At 43.0% G+C, this 25,514-nt stretch overlaps 1 protein-coding gene across 1 annotated transcript in view; it reads right to left on the minus strand.

Moving 5' to 3' along the window:
• The window catches only part of LOC311227751 (schwannomin-interacting protein 1), a 63,947-nt gene that overhangs the window by 32,636 nt on the left and 5,797 nt on the right, over nucleotides 1–25,514 (minus strand). Inside the window, exons 3-5 of the mRNA XM_084313535.1 lie at nucleotides 24,813–24,940; nucleotides 21,820–21,910; nucleotides 10,398–10,526 (exon numbers count right to left, since the gene is read on the minus strand). Coding sequence (XP_084169661.1) covers nucleotides 10,398–10,526; nucleotides 21,820–21,910; nucleotides 24,813–24,940 — 348 coding nt within the window. The remainder of the gene's footprint in view (nucleotides 1–10,397; nucleotides 10,527–21,819; nucleotides 21,911–24,812; nucleotides 24,941–25,514) is intronic.

A 25,514-nucleotide genomic window follows, 5' to 3' on the forward strand; every position in this document is an offset into this window, starting at 1 on the left:
GATTGGTGTGGGGGGGGGCGGGGTTTCCTGGGGTCCTCGACCGTCGTGGCCGGGCGGTCTGGTCTCCGGGCCGCTTATAGCTTATCCGCAACAGTAAGTTACTTCCGGGGTAGGCCTGATTGGCCCCGACAGGCACGTGACGCGCAACTTTCTCTGCCGCGCGGCACGCTCCGCGGAGCCGAGCGGCAGAGCTTGCGGAATTACGTAACCGTCCAAATACGCCATGACTTTCATTCGCCGCTTTAGCTCACCTGGCAGAGCAGCGGTCCTGCGATCCTGCGGTCCGTTGTTGGTGAGTTCGAATCCCATCAAATCTTTTTTTTTTAACGTGATTTTTTTTTTAACGTGTATTCTTTCGCCGGTTAAGGTTAGGCATTGTTTCGGAGTTGGTTAAGGTTAGAACGGTTAAGTTTAGGCGCTGTTAAGGAGCTGGTTAAGGTTAGAGTTTGTCTTAGAGAATGGCAATATTCTTTCTATGGTTAAGGTTAGGCATGGTTAAGGTTAAGGTTAAGGTTAGGCATTGTTTCGGAGTTGGTTAAGGTTAGAACGGTTAAGTTTAGGCGCTGTTAAGGAGCTGGTTAAGGTTAGAGTTTGTGTTAGAGAATGGCAATAGACAGCCTATTTCCGCGCGACAGCTCTCAGCAGCCTCGTTGCGCGTCCTGAGTTTGCCGCGTCACGTGCCTGTCGGGGCCAATCAGGCCTACCCCGGAAGTCACTTACTGTTGCGGAACAGTTACACGCCTCCGGGCCGGGGGGGCACCGGGCTTGGGGTCGCGGGCCATTGAGGCGTGGTGCTTGGACCTTCTGCGGACCTGGGCTTGGGGCTCTCGTGGGCCGGGAGCCTGGCGGTCGGGCGGGGGCTCGGCTCCGTGCATGGTGGACCAGGATATGGGTGTGTTCTATCTCTCGGGGAGGAGGGCGGGAGGGAGGGGTTTCTCTCAGGGGGATCCGGGAGAGTGGGATCTCGTGGGTTGTGGGTTCGTTGTGCGTGGGGTGGGGGGCTTGGTGACATGGGAGGTAGCGGACTTGGCTCGGTGGGGGGGAGTATCACCCCTCGCCCCTCTACTAGGTCTGGCCCAATCAAATTCAAGGTACCCGTGTCGCTGAGTGCTGGGTGTTACGACCCTGGCTCAAAGGCACGCAACCTATGTGCAAACCGACACCAAAACCCGTGTTTAACCCAAAAGACTACTTTAACAATGAATTACTGGTACAAACTAAAGAACAAAGAAGGGGAGAACGTGACAAGTCTTGGTTAGAACACACTCCTCTAGCCACAGTCAGAGTGCATGCGTGTCTCAGAGACTGGTTTTAACCTGCCAGCAGGTATCCAATCAGCAGTAATTAGCAGCCCTCACCTGCATGCCCAGTGACACAGGAGTGATCAAGCTCATGGTGCATAACACCTCCCCCACCAAAATGGTTGCCCAAGAGGCAACCATCACACATCAAACCCATAAACAAAAAATATTGTGACCCATTAGTTGTCAGGGCCACTACCACAACAGCGATAACGGGCCGGCCCGTCGAACACGACCACCAACCGTGTCGCATGCTCCCCACTGTGGAACATTTGCCAATGCTGTGTAAAACAAAAAACAACCCTGTCCCGACTCTCGGGCAAGCTAGACCTCACAAAAGGTTCCGCCACTGCGGTATATGGCTGGAGTGGGGCAGGCGCCTCCTCCCCTGAGGCGTAAGACTTAGGACTCCATCGACAAACCAAGACCTTATCATATATGAGCTCCATTTCAACAGGCCCCTCCACCGATACCGACCTGTCAAAAATAGACTGCAAACCAAAATCAATTTGAGAGCTAAGCTCACTGCGCTCAACAGGACAGAACACAGAAAAACAAAAACCATAGATCTCTGATACCACCACAGCGCCCATATCCATCCCACCTGGCACTGGCAGTTCAGGATACTGCAAACCGTGAACATCCAGAGTAGGATGTACCGCCTCAGGTACAGCCCCACCGTCCCTGGAACATGGCAATACATCAGTCACAAAAGCATCTGGAACACCATCTAAAATGGCGTCACACAAAATAACATTGTCCTGATCAAAATGGCTGCCACTCATCAGACCAGGTCGCGAAGGCGGCTCCTGCTCCACAGGACACAGGTAACTAGGTTGACTATCACACCTAGTGCATGGCAGAGAGTCAGTGTGGACACGTGAATCAATGTCAGAATCATCAACTGACATACTGGGACCATCCCTGCCCACAAGTGAAACATCAGGGACAATAGAGCTACTGTGGGAAGGCTGGCAGCCTAAGTCAGGCCTTGTAGCCTCTTCAACTAGAACAGTGTCACATGAATCAACAGCATCTCTCATAGCATCCTTCCCACACTCATCCTCCAATTAGTTCGTGGCCTCAGCCACCGTACAGGCTGGGAAGACCTTGAGACACTGCGCTGCCAGATCATCTCCTGCTACATGCCTATCCGGCACGCATGTCAACTCTGGTTTCACCACCGGGTCTGACACAAAGGCACAATCAAGAGAATCATTATGCAGAGCAGGGCTGTACGTTAACTTTTTTTGCACATAGCACTGGTGCTACAGAGGTTGATCGTTTTGTAGCACAGGCCAAAATCTTGTAGCACAAGTATAAAACGTGTTATATTTGTAACAGTCACAAATGTGCCTATTGTATTTGTGTTATTTAGTTGCAGTGCCATGTTTGGCTGTCATTTAGTATATCGCCATGTGTTATTATTACTATAATACTCTCATATGCTATTTTCAATTAATATTAGGGATGCACCGAAAATTCGGCTACCGAAAATTATCGGACGAAAATGGTTAAAAAGGCTCTTTCGGCCGAAAGGGTTTTAGCACCGAAAATATATGACCGAAAGTCAAATAACGTGTTGTTGTGATGACGTCATCAAAACGCGACTACAGACATACCGGTAGCATCATAGATATCTATGGTAGCATGTGCAACATGTAACGTGAGCAGCTTGGCAGCTCTTCCTGCATTCTACAGCCTGTGACAACTAACTCCTCTTGGGAGTAGGGATGCCCCCCGAAACCCGGTTCTAAACTAAATTAGAAAAAACCGGAGTATTGATCAGCTCCGACGTTAACGGTACTGCTATCAGTAGTCTAGGAGCGGATTAGCTACGGAGCTAACAGTGTACCATCCACCTGCGACGCAACAGTGGCAGCAACAGTGGACACTTAGTAATGTTAACGTTATGACGAGTTCATACTACACTACACGTATGAACTCGACATAACGTTAACGTTACTCCGTTTAAATGAAGTGTTTAATTAGCAGCAATCCGTTGTTGAAAATGTATCGTTAAACCGAAAATGGAAATGCGAGGACAGGAAGTCGTCATCAATCGTTGTAGTCTTTTAGTCTTAACAGTCTGGAATTAATGTATGCATTCAAAAGAGCTGAATAAATGTTTTATGGGCCCATCGTGATTATTAATATTATTTAAGTTAAGTTTAGCCATAATCGTGTCTTTTGCCATAATCAGGTAGCAAAAAAAAAAAAAAAAACATATATATATATATATATATATATATATATTTATATTAATCATTTTCGGCCTTTCGGCATTCGGTTTTCGGCCAACTGTTTCCTATTTTCGGTATCGGTTTCGGCCAAGAATTTCCCATTCGGTGCATCCCTAATTAATATCATAAACAACATAAGGAATATTAGCATAATTTTGAGTGGACTGAAGGAATGAGTCAGCGTTAATAGTTTTAAATGCAAATAATTTATTGAAACATAGAAGTGGGGTCGGTTGGGACACACACACACACACACAATGGGGGACCCTGATGTAAACAAGACAAACGTCTTTCTCTGGTCTGCATCCCCTTAACAATTGTGTGTATTGAGCCGTACTGTACTGTACCCATTCTGCAATCTGTTAAATAAAGTTTTCATTCATTCACACACACTGTTTCAACTCACCACCCCTGCATCATATTGTAGTCTAGTCAGTCTTCAAACTTCCACTCCTCTCGAAACTTTTTTATATTTGAATATCAACATTATCTGTCCATCCTCAGTAATCCTCAGTTTACTATAATATACTCCTGTCCTGAGTCCTGACTAGTGACTTCATCGTCTTTCCAAACGCACGCACACACACAGGGAAGGGGAGAGAGTGCCCCCCCATTTCCCTTTCCCCAGTCCACACTGTGTCTGCTGGCTCTGCGCCTCTGCCTCTGATCAGGATTAGCTTGTTAGCTTGCTAACGTTGTAGTGATTGTAATGGTACATAAACGGTAATTTCGGGCGATGTGCGCATAAAGGAATGGCGACGGTGCAAAGCATGTAGATGCATTTGACCCGTTGCGAAAGAAAAAAAACACCACAGACTTATTTCGGGACGTGTAGGCGCACTGCTGTGTTAACGCAGCAGTGCGCACCAACCGACCAACGCGCTGCTCTGCTTGCAGAAGCACGGATAGGGCGGATATGACTCGTCGAGTTGTCACAGAGTTTTTTCAAAATAAGAGTATCATATGCACCTGAACGTTGCTAGCTGTCGGAGCCTAGTTATTATAGCTGGAGCTGCGCGTGGGCAGAAATGAGACCCGCTACAGGATTTTCAAAATAAGAGTATCTATATGACCCGAATCCCTATCGCACCAGTGCTACTGAAGTAAATCCATTCATCGCACAGACAGCTGTTGCTGTAGCACGTGCGATATATATGTCGCACTGTACAGCCCTGATGCAGAGGTACATCCACAGTGTGCTTTCCAAAATTCTCAACAGGTACACTTTTCAATTCAACAAAGAATGTGTCACTAAGTGTAATGTCACAAGTCAAAGTATCAACAACATCACTTTTGTCTTTTGACATTGCCCGTGTCACAGCACACACAGGGAACACTCCTGGATGTTTCTGTGCCAGCTCATTAGGGACCTTAGAAACCACAGGAATAGGAGTTACAACTGGAGTAGCCAACACTTTGTCACCAGCCAAATCATTCCCTAGAATGAAGGACACCCCTCTTATGGGAATGTGAGAACATACCCCCACAACAACATTGCCTGATACTAAGGGAGAATTGAGTGTGACCTCATGCAAAGGTGCATCCACAAATCCACCTCCAAAGCCACGAACAACGACACCGGAATGCAAAGAAGACTTTTCTGAAAACGGCAAAATCCCCTCCAGAATGAGGGACTGAAAAGCTCCGGTATCTCTCCAAATTGTTATAGCCTGTTTGGACTCTAGTGCATTAGTCAGGGAAACAAATCCATCCATCATAAATCTTGAGGAACCCTCGAGCTCTTTGTCCAGACGTTTGATACTTTCCCCATCACCCTCTAACATTGGCATAGGTGTTCTGCATATGGTTTCTACCAGAGCCACCGTTCTGAAATTTTTCTGTTCAAGCACCGGGCACCCAGCAACGATATGACCAGGCTCTTTACAGTAGAAACATATAATCCCTTCTGGGAATGCACTAGCAGAACCACCCCGCCTAGGAGGTGAAGTTAACTGACCAGCAGACACAGGTTTTGGGAAACGGCCCCCCTGAACAGGACGCCTATCCCTGGACTCAACACGGTAGTCCTCCACAAAAACGGACTTGTGTGTCAACACAAACTCATCAGCGAAGACAGCAGCGATACCCTACGCTCGTTTAGATGAGTGGAAACGGTATCAGGAACACATCTTTTAAATTCCTCTAGGAGAATCAACTGTCTAAGCTGCTCTCTTGACTCTGCTTTCTGAGAGGTGCACCACCTGTCAAACAGGTTCTCCTTCTCTCTTCCAAATTCAACATACGACTGTCCCTCCGACCTGCGATAACCTCTAAAACGCTGACGATAGGCCTCGGGGACTAACTCATAAGCCCTCAATATGGAAGCTTTAACAAGCTCATAGTCAGCACTTTGTTCAAGGGACAGAGCAGTATAGGCTTCTTGCGCCTTACAAACAAGAACACACTGCAGCAGCTAGGCCTGCCGCGATAAGCAATAAATCGATTAATTGCCGCGATAATTAAAATTAATGCAATGATTTTGACGGGCGCGATTAATTGCTATTTGCGCGTTTGTTTTAATGAGGCGGAACCAGTGCCCCTTGTCAGTCACTGTCCGTGTTGGGAGGCGGGCCGCTGGCTTTACTACAGAGCAGAGAGCACAGCACAGGAGCTCCGTGGGGCAACACCACATAGCTTAACTACATTTCTCAATAGTGTTGCTCCTTTTAACCAAGTAGCGTTATTTGTAGTGTAACGTTAGCGTTTTAACGTTAGTAGCTAACGTTAAAACTAACTTAAAGTTAGTTGTTCACCAACAATCTCAACATTTGTTTTATCATTAGCTCATGTCGATCTACTAGTAGCATCAGCAAGCTAACGTTAGCTGGCCCCAGTCCACTAGCAGCATGTCGATCTACCAGCAGCATCAGCAAGCTAACGTTAGCTGGCCCCAGCCCATTAGCAGCATGTTGAAGTAGTAGTAGCATCAGCAAGCTAACGTTAGCTGGCCCCAGTCCACCAGCAGCATCAGCAAGCTAGGATAATAACAACAATACTTCCGGTCCGGTCGGTGGGCTTCAAAATAAAAGTCTAAAACACCGGAAAAGACGGAGCGGTGGGCTTCAAAATAAAAGTTTTGGGAAATAAATTTCTCAAAAAAAAATTCTCTAACCGGTCGCAATAATATCGCTTATCGCGATATTTTCGGGGGCAATTAATCGCCCAGCAAAATGTGTTATCGTGGCAGGCCTAACAAAATCCTTTATGGAAGCCATCCCTACTGCACCAGCGCCACAACCTGCTCACTTTAGAGTCACCAAAAACACCCTAGCATACACACAATCTACCTGAGAACCACTGAAGAACCACAAAGAACCACTGAAGAACCACTAAAGAGCCACTAAAGAACCACTAAAGAACCACTAAAGAACCACTGAAGAACCACCAAAGAACCACTGAAGAACCACGAAGAACCACTGAAGAACCACTAAAGAGCCACTGAAGAAACACTACAGAACCACTGAAGAACCACTGAAGAACCATAAAGAATGCTAATGCCAATACTAATAACCATAAGGAGACGCGTGGAAATGTGTGCTCTACTGAGCGCACCTTTCTAGTTTGGAAAAAATTTTAATAAAAAAAAACAACCACCCTGAAATAAATAGATGTGTCATACGCACAGGAGGTCAGGTGCTAACAGGTAGGCTATCCAAACACTCAAAACAAACAAAATAAATACAACAAACAAATTCAAACAGGTTCCCCTTATAACCTGATATGACTACTTAAAGCTTCTACATCTAAACTGCAGTCAAAACGGCCCACCACATGTCTACCCTAAAAAAACTACATCAGCCCTACCACACTACCTGTGTTTTCTGGCCCCCTATCCTACCTACCCTTAAGCTAATGCCCTGTAGACCTAACCCTCTTCAACCACACCTGCTACCAGCCAAAGATCATATTGACCATCCACCCGTCAAGTATATGGTATGGTACAAGTAGGGATGCACCGATATGAAAATTTGCCACCGATACCGATTGTTCAACTAACACAATCGGCCGATACCGATTCAGATATTTGTGGCAATTCTTTTTTTAACACTTTAATCGCCGGAAACGGCGTAACTCGTCATTGCCCGCCATGCTCATTCTGCCGAAGACGCCGTAACACGTCTTTGATATCAATATTTCAAAAATCTGTGATCGAAATCATATTTCTCCTCCGGGGACCTGAGATATACTGCTGATCTCCACTCAACTCTCTAACGGTTCAAGAGCGCCATCTGGTGGCAGATCGGCCAACAGGAAGTGACGCGCCAAACAGGAAGTGCTCATCCATATTTCATCCGGGCACTCGCGATCGTTAGCCGGACTCCATCTCGACACACTGGATAATCAATCGCTCGCCCTAACTCAATAAACAACGTTATTTGGACGTATATAGTATTATACAACCTGGAAATGGTTCATCTAGATCAACATCCCATAATCGAAAACTGTCTACTCCAAGCTGATCGTCCAACGGCGCGAGAAAGATACGGTAAGATCCAGCGTTATTTTCTAACGTGTTCCATATAAACTGCTCTGATGATCATATGACCCACACTAGGTGAATGATATAACGTTGCCCACGGAATTATAAACGACCCCCTGCCCATCCGGTCAACATCAGATGATACGTAGTAACTTCTAGAAGTACCTCCAGTTGAATTTTTTTATCTGGCACCGATCGCTACCAAACTGTATTTGATCATCAATATAATGCATTTGGGGCTATAAATCAAGTTCTGGAGAAAGCTGCAGAAAACGATAAAAACATACTTATACTTTAGACCATATTTTAGTATGAATATGTAAATGAAAAAGTATAACGTTGCTACACCCTGAACAATGGATATAGGACATTGAATGGGCCATAATAATGTCAATTTAGCAATAGAATTAAAAAAGTTATAGCCGTGCAAAGAAGGGGAACTTCTCCATAGACAAATAGAGCTGGCTAGGGATGGTAAATTATGAATTTAACCATGGCGATCAAAGTGTTAATATAATTTTTTTTTGTAATATTTATTTTGTTTGTAATATATATATATATATTTTTATGGAACTACTGTATATTTGTGTTACAAATTGTGCTCACCGATATGAACATAGGCCTCTTTACTTACTTAAAAAAAGGAAACATCAAGAAATAGCACTATCTCTCTCCCAGTATGTTCTGCTGGGCTGCAGCTAGATACTATTGTCTCAACCAATGAAATTTTGATTGACAGTCGATTCTGCCAATTACGTCACACACCGCTTGCACCCGCCTCTGCTGTTACCACCAATCGGCAAGCGCGTATACATTTTTTACTTCGGCTTTTGTCCGCCATTGATTTTGAGTTGACGAGAGCTTTTCTCCGCAGGATGACTTAAATGAGGCATAATGATTTTACTGCAACTAATGTTATAATAAAACAAAGCCTTTCTATACATGTGTCTGATTGAAAACGTTATTAACAGATTGCAGAATGGGTAAAACTCAGGGCTCTGTGAGCAACGGAAGGAACTGAGCTAGTATGAACGCTTGCTACGTTCGGGTAAATAATATGCTGATGTTATTGAACGTGTAACACTTACTATATAACGTTAATGCCACAAAACGAATGCCTTGTTAATCATAAGTAGTAACTTTGATGCAGTAGCTTGTGTGTGTGTGTGGGGGGGGGACTGGGGACGGCGTTGTGCAGGTCGCAAGTGAACTTTTTTTGTCTTGACGCTACACAAATTGATTGATATTTATCGGCTACTGCCATCGGCACATTCAAGCTTATCGGGCCGATTGCAGTCAACAAGGCACTTATCGGCCGATACCGATACCCGACCGATACATCGGTGCACCCCTAGGTACAAGACAAGTAGATGGTGCTAATCACTTCTCTGACTGCCCCAGGAGTATGTGGTGCACAGGAAGCTAACAAACAACCAGAAAATAATGTCCCTACCTACATGTGATGTCCACTAAACTATATATTTTAACAGCAATAAGTAGTCACATCAAATTACAAACAAATAAGGGCATACTCACCTGTTTGATGATCGGCTCAAGCCCCCACGTTACACAACATGTAACGAACACCACCCACACTATAGCACCACGACACACCATGCAAAAAAAATAAAAACACCAAACAAATTCTAGGGGTATTTGTTTCCAAATTCACTCCCGGACGAGCGCCCAACTGTTACGACCCTGGCTCAAAGGCACGCAACCTATGTGCAAACCGACACCAAAACCTGTGTTTAACCCAAAAGACTACTTTAACAATGAATTACTGGTACAAACTAAAGAACAAAGAAGGGGAGAATGTGACAAGTCTCGGTTAGAACACACTCCTCTAGCCACAGTCAGAGTGCATGTGTGTCTCAGAGACTGGTTTTAACCTGCCAGCAGGTATCCAATCAGCAGTAATTAGCTAATTAGCAGCCCTCACCTGCATGCCCAGTGACACAGGAGTGATCAAGCTCATGGTACATAACACTGGGCCCCGCGTGGGACGGACCTGGGATGCGGGGGAGCCCGGATCTGTATGTTGTTATGTTATGGATGTCACTGTAAATGTTGTGTTGTATGTCTATAAATGTTAAATAAAAATTTAAGTTTAAAAAATAAAAAATAAAGAGGTGGAGTAAAATAAAAATAAATATGAGTTAAGCACAATAGAATAATATAATTATGAAATAAATTATAGGCCAGGGCTGTACAACTGTAAATAAGAGGTTGAATAAAATGATATGGGATATAAACTCAATTAAATATAGCACAATAGAATATAGTACAATTATAAGTAAAAATAAAAGACCTAGAAGCACCCTGGATAAATCTCGCCCTGTGTTGATCTATAAAACACTCGTCTCGTCTCACCTTCTCCGTCCTCAGCTTGTCTCGCAGGGACCTCAGGGCGCTCTTGATGCCCCGGGACGGTTTGCTCTTCTCTGCGGCAGGAGCTTGGGGCTGCTGGGGCACCTGGACGGTCCCTCTCTTAACTGCCACCTGGGGGAGGGAGGGAGGGAGGGTCAGAGAATGGAGTTAAGGCTGATTTATGCTATAGCATAGCCCCTTTCGTGACTGTGATGCACGCCAATATGCTTTGAATACACAGCCACTTGCTCTTCATTACTACTAACCCAGGGAATGTTCACCATGAAGCACTGGTTTTGGACGAACGGTTCATTATACAAATATCACAGAGAAATTTCAAAGGTACTCACAGTTGCACGAGGGTTTCACACAAAAAAGCGCGACGGTTTGAAAGCTCGATGTTGCTAATAAACATTTTAAATAGTTTTTATAAACGTGTAAAGATCACCGAGAGCAGCGTTGCATGAAAATGTATATTTGTCTCTTCTTCCACCAGACATGTCACAATGCAGAAGAAGAGACGAATCCATTTTATTTTCATGCAACGCTGCTCTGTGATCTTTACACATTTATATATTTAAAAAAAAAAGATTTAGCAACTCCGAGCTTTCAAACCATCCTGCTTTTTTATGTGAAACCCTTGTGCAACTGTGAGTACCTTTGAAATTTCTCTGTGATATTTGTATAATGAACCGTTCGTCCAAAACCAGTGCTTCATGGTGAACATTCCCTGGGTTAGTAGTAATGAAGAGCAAGTGGCTGTGTATTCAAAGCATATTGGCGTGCATCACAGTCACGAAAGGGGCTATGCTTTGCTATAGGGTGCTCGAAACTTTTGACAACTGACTTCTTGGTGCGAAAGAAGGTACTGCTTGACGTTTAGCATTTAGTGAAGGTTTCTGTCATCTCTATGGTAACAAAACACGCCAAAAGCTCCTTTGTTTATTTGCTCTGCTAGTAGTGATGCACCGATGTGAAAATTGTGGCCGATACGATAACCGATATTAATATTGCTGTTCTGGCCGATACCGATATTTACCGATGTCGATATCTCTGTATAGAAAACACTTTTTTATGATAATCAAATAAAGAGCTATTTTCCAAAACAAGTTTTTTTTTTTTTTTTTGTAACTTATTTTCAGAAATTACTGATATTTTGAAACTATTTAAGGCCAAAACATGTAAAAAGAAAAAAAGAAGATTAAAAAAAAATAATAATAATTTTTTTTTTTTTTTTTTCTTTTTTTTATATCGGCCCTATCTTGATATCGGACGTGTAAATGTGATATGTGTAGATGTGTAAAAAAAAACAGCCATATCGGCCGATATTATATCAGCGGACGATATATCGTGCATCACTATCTGCTAGTCTTTCCTCTGTCCCCTCAGAGGAAAGACTGCTAACAGATCAAGCTAGCAAGACTGCTAACCAGATCAAGCAGAAGGTGTCACATCACTCCAATCCTAGCCTCCTTGCACTGGCTTCCTATACATCTCAGAATTAATTTCACGGTCCTGGTGCTCACTTTCAGAGCTCTGCACGGCCAGGCACCAGAATATTTAACCGACCTGCTGGAACCATATGTGCCCAGCAGGACCCTGAGGACAGCTGACCAGGATCTGTTGGTCATTCCGCGCACCAGGCTGATCACCAAAGGTGACAGAGCCTTTCAATCTGTAGCGCCTAGACTCTGGAAGGCCCTTCCTCGTGGCCTAAGAGCTGTAGCGTCTGTTGATTTTTTTTTTTAAATCAGCTAAAAACATTACTGTTTAAACAGGCCTTTGGGTAACGTTTGAGCTTCTCCTCCAGGTATAAAATATGTCTTTTGTTTTGTTTTGTTTCTCTGTGATGCATTGTGTTTTGTTCTGTCTCTTATCTCTTGAATGGTTCTTGCTTTTTATTTTTATTTTATTTTATTTCTGCTGTATGTAAAGCACTTTGTGATTTGTCACTGTGAAAAGTGCTATATAAATAAACTTTACTTACTTACTACCAGGGGTGTAAAGTACTTGAGTAATTGTACTTCATTACAATACTTAAGTACTGTTTTGGGGGATTTGTACTTTACTCAAGTATTATTAGGTTTGTATACTTTGTACTAGGGATGCACCGATATGAAAATTGGCCACCGATACCGATAGTTCAACTAACACTATCGGCCGATACCGATACCGATATTTGTATATAAGTATTTGTATTTTTTTTTATTTTTTTTTAATGAAACTACTGTATATTTGTATGTGTATGTTTGTATTTGTAGGCCTCTTTACTTACTTAAAAAAAGGAAACATCAAGAAATATGTTTATGGTATCTACTATCTCTCTCCCAGTATCGTCTGGCGGCCTGCAGAGGGATACTATTTTCTCAACCAGAGCTTTCAACCAATGCAATGGAACCATTCTGGCGGCCTGCAGCGAGATACTATTCTCTCAACCAGAGCTTTCAACCAATGCAATGGAACCATTTTGATTGACAGTCGATTCGGCCAATTACGCCACACCGCTAGCACCCACCTCCTGCTGTTCTTACCACCAATCGGCAAGCGTTTATTCATTTTCTACTTTCAGGCATGCCGCCATTGATCTGCTTGCGACTCACTCGAGAGCACAACAAACTTAACGTAGCTAATACCTTAGCTGCCCGGCCCGCCGACCAGCGCTCCACAGCATGACCAAATGACATAATGATTTTACTGCAACAAATGTTATAATAAAACAAAGCCTTTCTATACATTTGTCTGGTTGAAAACTTTATTAACAGATAGCAGAATGGATAGTTTGGTACGGAATGAGCAACGGAATGGAACTGAGCTATGAACGGAATAATGCCTTGCTTACTTGCTGTGTTCGGGTAAATAATATGCTGATGTTATATTGAACGTGTAACACTAACTATATAACGTTATTAACTAACTAGCTACCGTACCGGGAGCTCACGTTGATGCCTGGATGGTGCTAACTAACTAGCTACCGTACCGGGAGCTCACGTTGATGCCTGGATGGTGCTAACTAACTAGCTACCGTACCGGGAGCTCACGTTGATGCCTGGATGGTGCTAACTAACTAGTAGTGGGTAGTTGGGTACGGAATGAGCAACGGAATGGAACTGAGCTATGAACGGACTCGGAGTAATGCCTTGCTGCTATGGGTAATAATAATATGCTGATGTTATTGTCCGTGTAACACTAACTATATAACGTTAATGCCACAAAACGAATGCCTTGTTAATCATAAGTAGTTACTTTGATGCAGTAGTGTGTGTGGGGGACGGCGGGCGTTGTGCAGGTAGGTCGCGAGTGAACTTTTTTTTTTTTGCCTTTTGACGCTACACATTGATGGTTATTTATCGGCGACTGCTATCGGCACATTTGAGCTTATCGGCCGATAGCAGTCAACAAGGCACTTATCGGCCGATACCGATACCCGACGGATATATCGGTGCACCCCTACTTTGTACTTTTACTCCATTACATTTCAGAGAAAAAAAACATACTTTTTACTCCTTACATTTAAAATGCAGACCTACAAAGTACAAATCTCACAGGTCCAACCATTTTATTTAGTATATTTTAATTGTTTATCTGGCCGAACTAACGTTAACGTTATTAATCCTGCGACCGCAGGTAAACAGCCAATCAAATCCCCATCAATGGAACATGAACCCGCCCATACCCATGCTGATTGGTCGTTGTGCAACACTAGAAAGCGGGGATCTTTGATTAAACACCTGCTATCAAAAGAATAGACAATCAGATCCGCAATATGCTGTGGTTAATATTGTGATATTATTCAGGGTACTCCAGTATTATGTCTTTAATATTGTGATATTATTCAAGGTACTCCAGTATTCTGTCTTTAATATTGTGATATTATTCAGGGTACTCCAGTATTCTGCCTTTAATATTGTGATATTATTCAAGATAATCCAGTATGCTGTGGTTAATATTGTGATATTATTCAGGATACACCATTCTGTTTTTAATATTGTGATATTATCCATGCTGTAATGTGAATGCCGTCCATGTTAGTTTACCTTCAATGGAGAAGTGCATTAAATAATTTTTTTTTTTTTTTTTTATCTTTCTTCCCCTCCTTTTTCCCGATTTTTCTCCCATCCCACCCTTCCTGGTTGTTGCGTACTTTCCCCTACTGTTGGTCCGGGAGACCGGAGACTGTCACATGCTTTCCTCCGACGCATGTGCAGCCTGGGGCAGGCCAACCTGGCCGCGCAGGTTCTCACCGGGGAGAGTGTAGCGTGTGGGAGGCCACACTATCTCTCCTCAGTTCCAACCCTCGCTGAGCAGGCGCCCCGACCGAACTGTAGGGGTCGCTGTCCACAACGCCCAGGACCCACCCTTCAGCTTTCCCACCCCCTGATACAGCCAATTGTATCAGTGTGAGAGGTCAGCCAAGCTGATAGCAACGCCGGGAGCTGGATTCGAACAGGCGAATCCTAGTGTCTCCCGGTGTTGGTGACGAACGTAATCTCCGTGCGCCACCTGCCCCCCGCATTAAATAATTTTAACCTGTTCCACCCGATGGGGTCGGTACCGACCCAAAAATGGCATATATAAAATAAATCTATATTTTTCAGTGTTGCATATTTTTTGCGATTTTTTAATCAAACGTTTTCAAGTATTAACATCACTAACATGTCACAAAAGCATGTAGAATGTATATTATCATCAATACATTCGTTTAGCAATAGGTTAAAAGTGCCATTAGATTTGCTGAAGTCTATTACAAGACGGCGACCATTTTGGAAAATTTGAATTATGGGAGTTTGTAGTTTTTTGTGGCCATTTTGTCGAGGGGATGCATAGCTGTGGATCAGGGTTGGAATTATTCCGAACTACACTACCTGTCAGATACTGTGGGGGTTCAAAGTTCAGCGTTCTGAATGAATTATTTCAATAACCGCTATTATTCGGGATAATAAGCCACAAAAGGTAACGTTTTTGACAAATATTGAAACGCAGTTAGTTTCTCCTCCATATTGTTAGCATGTAGCAACAATTAGATCGGAAATTTGTTTCAAAATGGTTGCACTGTGGTGAAAATAAAAAGGTACAGTAAATTACAGTAGATATCATTATCTGTTCTTATGCACGCCTGGTGATACTAAATCCAAATTGAACTCGGGCATTTGAAAGATAATATATGTATATATATATAAATGTGCGAATTGGCTATAATAAGGTAATTTATAAGCATCATATTCTATATTCTATAATAATATTTCAAATTGCATTGGTCCGGATGGGAGAATTCAGTACTGTATCTACAGAACCTTCTGTTTAATCATCTTCCCTTTATTAATTTCCTTAGACATTTTTTTACACATGATCTCAAGAAGGTACTGAACAAGATCAGTGGCAGTTCTTTAAGTTTGGTCATTATTACCATGGTGTTATTCACGGTCAAAGATTCAAAGAAAAATCATAATTCATATTCTCCTTTGTTTCATCACAATTTAAGCAAGCCTAGTAATAGACACAATATTTCTGACACTGTGAATACATTCCCTGAGGTCCATAGATGTACCTAGATACCAAGAATATGCAAATGGACCTTGTAGAAGTGGAGAAATATTCCATTTACCTAGGTATATATTTTAGGTGAAAATATTCCACGGGTGGAACAGGTGCAAAAAAAGTGTCCTCTGTTCTTTCATTTCAGCATTGTCTATCGCAGAACACATTCCATTGTGGGACGAGTGTATGCTTGGTTTCATTCCAGCCTTGCCTAAACACCAGCTGATGATTTCACTAATTGGCTCACCTCTTCAACTAACTCACCTGGTGCAATGTATAGTTAAAATGAAAACTTGGCCCACGATGGAATGAGTTTGAGACCCCTGGTCTATCCCTTTAAAAAAAAATACTTTTACTTTTTAGTACTTAAGTACATTTAAAAGTAGGACTTTTTTTACTTTTACTCAAGTGTGTTTTTAGCCAGATACTTTGACTTTTACTTGAGTCAGATTTTGAGACAGTACCCATACTTTCACTTAAGTATAATTTCTGGGTACTTTTTACACCCCTGCTTACTACCCTCCATGTAAGGAAGACAGAGGTAAAACAATCTACCAATATTTCAGGATGTTTACTAAATTACTACAAATAGAAATGATAAGAATGCATCTGCATTAAAGGGGCGTGAAAAAAGTGCTCCTCTGGCTCAACTTGCCCCAACACATGTGGCTCAACTTACCCCACTCTCCCCTAGCTACAGCTAAAACCAAAGGGAAACCACCAAGTATATCCGTGGCAAGGTTTTCATCCAGTCACACTGTACGACAGTATGACCGTGTCCGTGACTATGCTTGGGGAGTATCAGAATACAGCAAAGGGTTTTCAGGATAATGGGTAATCAGGATACAACCAAATATAACTCTATTTTGAAACAGTTACAGAAATAAAGGACGTAATCTGATTACTGATAAAAAAAAATTAAACGGGGGTTATTTTTCAGAATCTTTGAAGTAATAAAATGTTTCTATATTTCTATTTTATTATATCAACATCCCCTCCCTCTCCTCTGTCCTCTCCCCCTTTGAACAAACTACAAATTGATCTCAGAGCGTGCGCTCTACACCTGTGTGTCAGAGGCTCTGTGCTCTGCATCTTGTTAGTGGAAAGCTAAGTTAACGTGAAGCCAAAATGCCAGAAAATATTTATAATAAATATATAGTATATATATGGACTTTAGGCTACTAGATTTATTTTGGACTTTACTACCGTATATCTGTACTAATGGGCTGTTTATAGGCTACTACAGGGACACGTGACACGTGAATTACCAAGGCAAACCATTAATGACAATAATACAGTGCTCGTGATTTTGTCATATGTATTAAATAGTTAAGGTTGTCATGGTAATGTTTCAGTATGTAATGTAACATGTCAGTAGCCTACTGGTACAGCACACAGTAGGCCCTACAGCCTACAATTGATCATGCTTTTTCCTAGCTTGTCATTCACCTATTAAGCCTGGTGTTGGTTTGGTTGAGGAACGGGGGGGTGTTTTGTGGCTCTTTCAGAAATATTACTTGTCATTGTGGCTCCTGAGTTGTACCACTGGCCTGGAGTATGCCTAGTCATTCATTATGCTTAGCCTATAAGTGGTGGTATTAAGGGCTGGTGTGTGTATGTGTTTCGATGGGGCTGGGGGGGTTTGGGGGGAGGGGTGGAGGGATATCCACAGGCTGGTTCTGGTGGGAGTGGTCTGGGTCAAAAGTCCCAGGGCCTTTTTTTTGTCGCAGTCCGTCCCTTTTGCACTCAAGTAAAAGTCATGTTATTGATATCTTTTCTTTTGTCTTCTTCCATATTTGGCATTGAGGTAATCCAAAGGTATCCAGGTTACATTACTTTAATTTTGTGATACTTAATAGTAAGTTACTCAAAAAAATATTCAACAGGTAACTTGTAACTGAACATTATACATTTATAAAGTAACCCTCCCAACCCTGTCCACAATATTAACAAATTTTTGGAGTGCACGACATGAAAGAAAAATTTCAAGCGACACTTGTTTTCTGTAAAAAATTCATAATTTCTGTTGAGCGACAAACTTGTCATTTTGGGCCCTTTGCTATTTTCGATTTACATGCTACCCCTCGGCAATATCATACGCAAATTTGGCATAAACTTTCATTTTTACGCTGATGACACCCAATTATATATACCTATTAAGCCAAATGATTCCTCCCAACTACAAAATCTTGAGGCCTGCTTGCTTGCCGTCAAAAAGTGGATGTCGCAAAACGTTCTACTCCTTAATGCTAGGGATGCCCCGATCGATCGGCCACCGATCGTTATCGGCCGATATTCAGTATAAATATGCGATCGGGGAATTCCGATAATGAGTCATATTCGCCGATCGCGGAAACTGATCAAGTGGATATCTCACTCGCTTGTCTCAGACGCACAGGACCTGCAAACTGCTCCTCCTCCCTAGCCCCGCCCGCACCCGTGTAGAGTTTGTAAACACAGAGGAGGCGGCTCCTCTGCTGAGTCTAGATAGTGCATTCGACCTGAGCTAACGTTAGCTACCTAGCTATCGTTACTGTTTTATTTTCGCCGATCGTCAAAACAGATCTCACTCGCTGAGTTCTGTCTCAGACACCGGGAGCTGCACACAGTGCTGCGCGTCTTCTGCTCCTCCTCCAGCTCCTCCCGCACGCATGTAAACACGGGTCTAGTCTAGTCTAGTGGGACGGGACCTCCATGAGCTAACGTTAGCTACCGCTACAAAATGACCCAGTCAACTATTCACTTTTAGTTTAATACATGATGAGGCATTGTCTAACTGAACGGTATCTAGCCGGCTAGCTACTGATAGCTCCTGATATCAACAAATGCTCCAGCAATAGTCTAGTTATCTAGTACTAGTGTATGTTACCTCTGTTAGCTCACGTTAGCTTAGCTCACTGTTCAAAACGAAATGTCCCATTCAACTAAATAGTTCACTGAGGCGTTGTCTTAACGTTATATTTCCGGCTAGCAGTAGCTACAGACAGCTCCTGATATCAATGTCTTATAACACTCATTCGATGCATATTCGAAGCCCGGCTTGCGTCGCAGTCATTAACGGGGATAGCTGAGGGAGTAGGGTATATCTGCAGAGCCTAGGGTAAATCTGCAGAGCCGAATGTGATTTGATCAAAACAGAGTATGTACACACAGACAGTGGAGATAGCGAGCATTTTGACTTGTTGCGTGGTGGCGATGTCTCGCAGATAATACAAGTACAAGTCTAATTATATAATATATATATTTTATAAAAAAAAAAAAAAAAAAAACTTTTTATATAAAATAATTTTTAATTTCTTTTTAATCAAAAACGATCGGTATCGGATCGGTATCGGCCGATATGGCTCACGACGATCGGTGATCGGTATCGGTGGCAAAAAACGTGATCGGGGCATCCCTACTTAATGCAGATAAAACTGAGATGTTCATTGTTGGCCCCCCAAACCACAGAGGCCTGTTTCAGGACATCTCCCTCAACTTTGATACTTGTCATGTATCTCAGAGCTCCACCATAAAAAACCTCAGAGTCATTTTTTATTCCTCCCTCTCATTTAATGCACATATAAAAAAATGTCACCAAAATTGCATTCTTCCATCTTCATAATATCGCAAAAATTCGCCCCATTTTAACTCTGGCTGATGCTGAAACCCTGATTCATGCTTTTGTCTCATCACGTTTGGACTACTGTAATGCACTTTTTTCAGGCCTACCTAATTCAAGCATCAAAAATCTTCAACTTGTGCAAAATGCGGTTGCACGGATACTAACTAGAACTAGAAAATTTGATCACATCACACCAGTTTTGTCGGCCCTACACTGGCTTCCTATTCAAGCCCGATCGGACTTTAAAGTGCTACTCCTCACCTACAAAATTTTAAATGGGCTTGCATCGCTCTATCTATCCGATCTCATCTCCCGATACTCGCCCGCTCGTGCTCTGCGCTCACAAAATGCGGGGCTTCTATCGATTCCTAGGGTTAAAAAGAAATCCGCCGGCCACAGAGCCTTTGTCTACCGCGCTCCCTACCTGTGGAACAAATTACCTGCTGTCATCAGGGGCGCCTGCTCTGTCGAAGCTTTTAAATCCCTGCTTAAGACCCATCTTTTCTCTCTCTCCTTCAACCTACCCTGATCTCACCTGGTCGGGGACTGACCTTTAGATTAATCTGTCTAGTTTAGTTAGGATGTCTATTTTCCCCCATGTCTGCTTTTTTGCAGCACCACAAACATGGGAACTCTCTAACTCCCCCCCCCCCCCCCCCCCCTCCCTCCCCCATCTCTCTGAGTGCCTGTCTCCTAGTGCTGACTAAGGTGATGGATGCCTCTGGGTCTTGGCCAAGATTGCAGTGACTGCTCTACATGCACCACCGAGGCCATGGATCAGCTACTTACCGTCGTCTGTCCGTGGTCTTGTCAACTGGCCTGTCAACGCGGTTTCATTGCTGGGTTAAGTACTTCTATTCTATTCACATAATATGCTTACTTCATATATCTACTCTATTCACATATATGCTTACCACTTGTATCTATTGTTATGTCCGCCCACTACAATCACGCGAGCTGTCTAACGCCTGTCCCGTCTCCCTGTGAGTTGCTGTCCTGGAGTGCTGACCGGAGTGTCGGACGTCCCGTGATGAAGGCCGGGAGGATGCGACCCTCTCTGCGTGCCCTCCTGTCTCCGGCGGTCTCGTAGTGGTGACCAGAGTGCTCGACGTCCCGCGATGATGTCGGGGAGGTTGCGACCCTCTCTGCGCCGCCCCCTATCTCCCTGTCTCGGAGCAATGACCGGAGTGTTGCATGTCCCGTGATTAAGACGGGGAGGACGCGACCCTCTTTGCGCCGCCCATGTGCCGCAAATAAATTCGCTATCAGCTCTATCTTTAATCTTTCAAAATGTTCAGTTGCTATCGCTATCAGCTCTATCTTTAATCTTTCAAAATGTTCAGTTGCTATTGCATGCACTCATCTGTGTTTCACTACACACTTGAGTGCATGCTTACCAACTGTTAGTCTGCAACACTACTAGACATCTAAGAAGGGAGATCCCCCCTTGAATGGCCCTTCTAAGGTTTCTCTCCTCCACACTGCCTGTTGAGCATTTTTCCCTATTGTTAGGTTTTAGTGAGTTTTTCCTTACCTTCGCGTGGGGTATGTCTGGGAGTGCTTGCATTCTTTCATTTATTTGCATTTATTTTAAATTTGTTGGACCTTATGGTGTTCTTGTTCTGTTCTTGACTTATTGTTATGTTTCTTCTTGACTTGTTTAAAGAAGACGTGTACGGCCCATGGGGACATTAACGTGTGTTGTCGGGCCTTACAAATAAATTTGATTTGAATTTGATTTGTCAAGTGCTATAGCATTAATCAGCCTTTAGAAGTGGATGTTGATCCAAGTGTTCTTTCAATTGCTTGCACTCAAATTAAGTAGAGCCGTCTTCGAGTTGCCTTCGCAAAATGCCAAATTATAAAAATATGAGTTAATTTCAGTTGTTGTGATAGATGATGAAAACCTCTTTTGATTGATTGACCACACAGCCAGTGTGATTAGCTAAAAACAGCTAAATCCAAATCCCCGTTCATTTTGACAAGCCTGTCCACCAGACATTTTGTTTACATAACAACCGAATGGCGATACAAAAGATCCGGACGGCATTTTGGAAGGAGGGTGAGGCAGCCGGAAAAAGGATCTCGGATGCCAGGGGGTCAGCGTTAAAGATGCGAGGAGAGATGGAATTAGAACAACATATTATATTAATAAGTGTTTTACTGTATTCCATTTCATTTTCTCATGATCTGAGGGGAACTGAAAGAGGAGAGTGTGAACATGTGAAGAAGAGAGAGAGAGAGAGAGAGAGAAGAGAATACAGATAACGATTAATGAACACTTACCTTCTTTTTACTTTCTTCCTCCTTCTCCTCCTCATCCTCGCTCTCACTGTTGTTGATGAAGCAGAGCTGTAGGTTCATCTGAGTCTGGAGACTGAACACCACACAACACTATTAACATGGAGGTTCATCACAGACTGAACACACAACACTATTAACATGGAGGTTCATCACAGACTGAACACACAACACTATTAACATGGAGGTTCATCACAGACTGAACACACAACACTATTAACATGGAGGTTCATCACAGACTGAACACACAACACTATTAACATGGAGGTTCATCACAGACTGAACACACAACACTATTAACATGGAGGTTCATCACAGACTGAACACACAACACTATTAACATGGAGGTTCATCACAGACTGAACACACAACACTATTAACATGGAGGTTCATCACAGACTGAACACACAACACTATTAACATGGAGGTTCATCTGAGACTGAACACACAACACTATTAACATGGAGGTTCATCAGACTGAACACCACACAACACTAATAAAATGTGCTGCAAGTGGTATTTTTTGTTAAAATAATAACTCTGACTGACAGCCATCACTGATATAGAGTTTTTCCTAGGTCCTAGGTCGTACATTAAAACAGCGTTCCACCTTGGTAAATAGGTGGTCGGACCTACCTGTTCTATAAATTAGAATAATACGTCATTCGTTTGCGTTGCCAAGCTGGTTGATACTATAGCCTACTCCATTTGAAGTTCCATAGCAACGATACATCTTTAACTATATTTCTATGCCAAGTTCACTGAAATCAATATAAAAGACCCTAGAATTGTCTGTATTCATCCTATATTTTTCCCGACGGTGCAACTTGCTGTATAAAAGCAATAATACACTCGAACCAGTGGAATATCAGGAATATTGCAACTCTGTGATGTCTACGCCACTCGAGCTTCGCTCTCGTGGCTGCGGGCGCATCACAGCCATGGCAATATTCCTGATATTCCACTGGTTCGAGTGTATTATTGCTTAAATATTGTCCTTTTAGGTTCCTAGTAGTTGGATGTCTGGCAGCAGTCCCTGCCCACTGTTGTGGAGCCTGATGGCCGCTGGTATGAAAGACTGGCCGAGGTGGTTAGTTGAGTGTCGGGGGGGTATGAGTCTGTGACTGAACGTGCTTCTCAAATTACAGCACCTTAAACATGGAGGTTCATCTCGAGTCCAGAGACTGAACACCACAACACACTATTAACCCATTCCGTGCCAATCACGAGTATAGTCGGGTTTTAATCGCTATTTCTTTTATTAGCGATATCCATTTATTTTCATCCATCCAACCTGGGGTTATCGTTGGGAATGGGTCTGAGCTCGCAAAAGGGCAAATACCGCCGCCTATTGTCTCCCGGATGGTATTGCACATCATTGGATTGGATTGGCTGGGTATGTGCATCAGAAAAGAAACTCCGGTCCGGGTTTCTCTTCTCGGGCATGCAGCTGGATACTATTGCAGCTTGGTCGAGTCAGGGGGGCAGCTTGGATTATGTGTTTTGGACTATAACGTTGGATCAATGGACGCGATCGATATTTGGAATGGCGATCAGGAATTGGATTAATCTTTTTGCATGACATCAGATGTGAGGTAAGGCCTTTATGTTACGAATCTTGGGGTAATCAGATGTTCCTTTCTCCGCCATCGGAGCGTGTGTGTGTGTGAGGTTCGCGCCGACCAAAGTACGGAGAAGCGATTTTTCAGACCCCGCTTCTCTTCGTGCATGAGGACACATATACTATCGATAATCTAGCGTTTATTTGAAAACGATTCATAAATCAAGCGACAAATGGCACGCTTTCTAAGGAAATACATTTAAGCTCGATTTGCTGGAGTTTATTGAGATGAGACAGAACACCCTAGAAATATATTGATATTCATCACGGTATAAAATGGAAATGTATGTATGAAAAAATTATCTGTTTTGAGCATGTTGACTGGAAGCAACTCATTGACGATCACTGTGTTATTTAGATCTATTGCTATTATATTTGATATGTTTTATGCACTCGCAGATAAGTCCTATTCTCCATTGGATATAGCCTTGGCACGGAAGGGCCATCAGCAGAGGGCGCTGTTGGCCCGGAATGAGTTAACATGGGTTTTGTAGACAGTCTCAATACAACAACACAACAGACGTGACACACACCATGCCATCACTCTGTTCTAGTGTGACCGACTTCCTCTATTTTGGAAGTGTCAAAAGGTAGGCCATGTACCATGTATCTTTTTTATGTAATAATAACTGATTTAATTAAAATCTCAATCATGTAAACAGAACTGGCTAGGACAAGAGCCTAAAGGCAGATATCAAAATCATTCTGCAGGAGCAGCCTAGACCAGTTGCCCAGGTATTTAATTTAATGAAAATAACTTTGTTTATCTTTAACGGTTGGTTTACTTGGTTACATAGGCTACATAACACCAAAGCTGCTCTCATGGTGCCCAAGGGAAGAAGAAAAAAAACCCAAAACAATAGTATCGTGTATCACAATGTCCCCACATGAATCGCAATGTCCCTTTAACAGATGGAAAAACAGAGGGTATACGAACTAAAAACAAGGCCCTGGAATACTCCCCGTGTATAAGCCGAGCCGGACATAAAGTTAAAGGAACACGCCAACATTTGGGGAAATTAGCTTATCGTTTTCTCCAGAGAGACAAGAAGAGATACCAGTTTTCTCTCTGTGCGTTCAGTAGAAATCTGGCTGCACGTTAGCCTAGCTTAGCACAATGAATGGAAGCGGACATGGCCAGTTAGTCTTCGTGAGAGGCGTTAGTTGGACAATGCCTGGGCTAACCGGCCATGTCCGCTTCCATTCATTGTGCTAAGCTAGGCTAACGTGCAGCCAGATTTCTACTGAACGCACAGCGAGAAAACTGGTAATGATAAGCTAATTTCCCAAAATGTTGGCGTGTTCCTTTAAAGTGTTTTCTATTCAAATAAAGACACACTCCGCCACACTGCCGTACCGCGAGGTGAGCGCCATGACACGGCTGTTGCAGTCGTCCTCTCCGTCCTCCCAGCTCTCTGTCCTCCCTCGCTCCCTGTCATCCATCCAGTTGACGGGGGCTCTCGCCCGCTCCAGGGGGCTGGCGCTCTGCGGGAGGAGGGATGACAGTGAGGGAGGTGGATGTTTCATTAAAGGTTAAAACATGACCAGGCAAATGAGTTTTGGAGTAAGCCAAAAACTGCCTATTTATTGTGAGATTAAAGTGGATTGTATTGTGCTGCTCAGATTAGAGTGGGACATATTGTGCTCAGATTCGAGTAGCCATTCACCACATTATAATGAGATGGACAGGTGTGATACTTTGGAAGGAGAATGTTGGGTAGAGGTTGAGTACTTTATGGTAAGGTAGAGTGTTGTGTTCATTCATTATTAAAGACAGTAGAGGTTGAGTACTTTATTATCTAAAGATGGTAAGTTAGAGTGTTGTGTTCACTCATAGTTAAAGACAGTAGAGGTTGAGTACTTTATTATCTAAAGATGGTAAGTTAGAGTGTTGTGTTCACTCATAGTTAAAGACAGTCGAGGTTGAGTAGTTTCTTGTGATATATCACATTCACACTCAAAGTGATTTAATCATTTAATAATTATGGTCTGATTCTATTTAGAAAAGCAAATGGCATACACAAACTGTTAACAGAAAAAGTATTAATAATGATATATG

The sequence above is a fragment of the Notolepis coatsorum genome, assembly GCF_963971535.1.
Source record: "Notolepis coatsorum genome assembly, chromosome: 4".
Taxonomy (NCBI): Eukaryota; Metazoa; Chordata; class Actinopteri; order Aulopiformes; family Paralepididae; genus Notolepis; species Notolepis coatsorum.